This window comes from Cyprinodon variegatus, unplaced genomic scaffold (assembly GCF_000732505.1).
Source record: "Cyprinodon variegatus isolate N-32 unplaced genomic scaffold, C_variegatus-1.0 Scaffold0, whole genome shotgun sequence".
NCBI lineage: Eukaryota > Metazoa > Chordata > Actinopteri > Cyprinodontiformes > Cyprinodontidae > Cyprinodon > Cyprinodon variegatus.
This window is the reverse complement of record NW_015150453.1, coordinates 2,419,209-2,421,305: the sequence shown is the minus strand read 5'-3', so window position 1 is coordinate 2,421,305 and position 2,097 is coordinate 2,419,209. Positions and strand designations below refer to the sequence as shown.

Sequence of the window (2,097 nt, the reverse complement as noted above, 5' to 3'; positions counted from 1 at the left end):
AGCTGCAAGGAAAAGAAAGGATAGTGAAGCTCCACCCAACGCGCGTCAGACACACTTTTGCACCGCGCAGCCAGAGCAGCAAAGCTGCTTCAGCCGTGCGTCAGAACTAACTGGTACAAGCAGCAAAAATGAAGCAGCAGACGTGATTTTGCTGCTCCTGCTGCGTCCGGTGTGAACGTAGCATTAGAATTGCTGGCTCTCCTGTGCTGCTCCATGCGTTTGGGTGGTTGCTGTTTATGTTTCTGTAATATAGGAGGCTGTACAGTCCTCGCTGCAATGGACCTCATAAACAACAATGTTCAGCTTCAGTTTGCTTTTTTTCTGTCTTTAGGATGAACAAGTATATGTCTGAGTCTGTTGTTGGGTTTGAAATTTACTAGTAACTTCTGTTTATAGAAAACTCTCCTTCCAATTCCCTTCTAGGCTTGTTTTTATTATTGCATATTATGGCATTCCTGTAAAGGTAAACCTTAACTAATATGGCTTCAGGCTCACTGAAATTACAAACATTTTGCTTCTCTGTGAATACAGCATGTACATTTTTGTATTTTTTTACTTAAAAAGCTGATATTAAAAGCCTTTCTCTGTGTGTTTTATTCATTCAAGTCTCTGAGCTTCGGTAGGTCTAATAATTGCTTTAAAATATTTTCATAGACATCAATGAGAAAATAAAGTCCATAGTTCGTTACAGTTCTTTACAAATGTGGAAGTTGGTTCATGGGGTGATTACAGTAATGTTTGCATATTTGTTTTGGGTAAATAAACATGTCGTAATTCTGCAAATCCAACGACAACGTACAATCTGCTTAGCTTCCCTAAATAACCTTTGAAAAAGTGACATTATGAACTGAATATAACGGTTTTAAATTAGTACCTGAATTACATTTGAAAATGGTGCAGTGGAATCTGTAGCTGACTGTAAGGCTGAACTGCATTGGCTTGATCTGGCTTTATATTTCTGGATTTAATTATACCCGTTTGTCTTCTAGGATTACCTTAAAATGACATTTGCTTTTGATTTTCTAAACAAGCTTTTTTGTTTTTGATACGAGTTGAGAAGTAGTGACTTGACCTCTTGGCGGTTGATGAGAATTGGGAATTGTGACTACAGAGATTATCATGTTGCGTTCTTGTGTTTTTGCAATAGATTGTGTAATCTTTCCTTTACATTGCAAAAAACCTCTCGTTGCCATGACGATGGAAAGGTTTAATTGTATAATTCAGAAAGAAGAAAATATTTATTATCTACATTGTTCCTGTTTTTTTCTAAAAGGCTCAGCTGGAGGCCCAGAAGGCCACCCAGGACTTCCACCGAGCCACCGAGGTTCTGAGGGCAGCAAAGGAAACCATCTCCCTGGCAGAGCAGAGGCTTCTAGAAGAGGACCGGCGGCAGTTCGACTCTGCCTGGCAGGAGATGCTGAACCACGCCACACAGCGGGTCAGAGAAAGGGGCTTTTATTTTGAAAATTATTTTTCCTAGTTTTATTTTCTTTTTTTTTTAGCTTTATTTCAATTCATTCGGACAAAAAACTTAAATTAAAACGATAAAGTATCTGGTTACATCTAGGTAAACTATCATTGATTGATTATCCTCCATTGGATGTGCCACTAAAGGCCAAACTGTTTAGTTATTTTCCTATTATGTGCTTAGAAAAACATTAATTAAAATTAAAAAGAAAAGGACTAATTTCATACTTGAGTACTTTCTGTTTGTTTATTTCACAACTGTTACCTTTATTATTCTTCGAACATATTAATGTTTTAACAGGAAGCTCTGATTGGCTCTTGCAGGTGATGGAGGCGGAGAACACCAAGACGAGAAGTGAACTTTTGCACAAGGAGACGTCGGTGAAATACACAGCAGCCACTGCACGCATGAAACAACTGGAGAAGAAACTGAAACGAACCATCAGCAAGTCCAAGTAAGAGCATCAGTCAGCAGCATCGACACCACCTAAAGTATTATAGTTTTGTCACGGGAGACCTGAGCAGGGTACTCCAAAGAGCTTTAGGTGATCTAAAAAGGAACGCGGAACTTCTTCTTTTCTCTCTTTTGCAAACAATGTAGAATTAAACCGAAGGCTCATGAGATAAACT

The 2,097-nt window shown here is 38.7% G+C and overlaps 1 protein-coding gene across 1 annotated transcript in view; it reads left to right on the top strand.

The window, feature by feature from the left end:
- sh3bp5 (SH3-domain binding protein 5 (BTK-associated)) overlaps positions 1 to 2,097 on the top strand; it is a 39,449-nt gene that overhangs the window by 26,933 nt on the left and 10,419 nt on the right. Inside the window, exons 4-5 of the mRNA XM_015388311.1 lie at positions 1,274 to 1,438; positions 1,792 to 1,922. Coding sequence (XP_015243797.1) covers positions 1,274 to 1,438; positions 1,792 to 1,922 — 296 coding nt within the window. The remainder of the gene's footprint in view (positions 1 to 1,273; positions 1,439 to 1,791; positions 1,923 to 2,097) is intronic.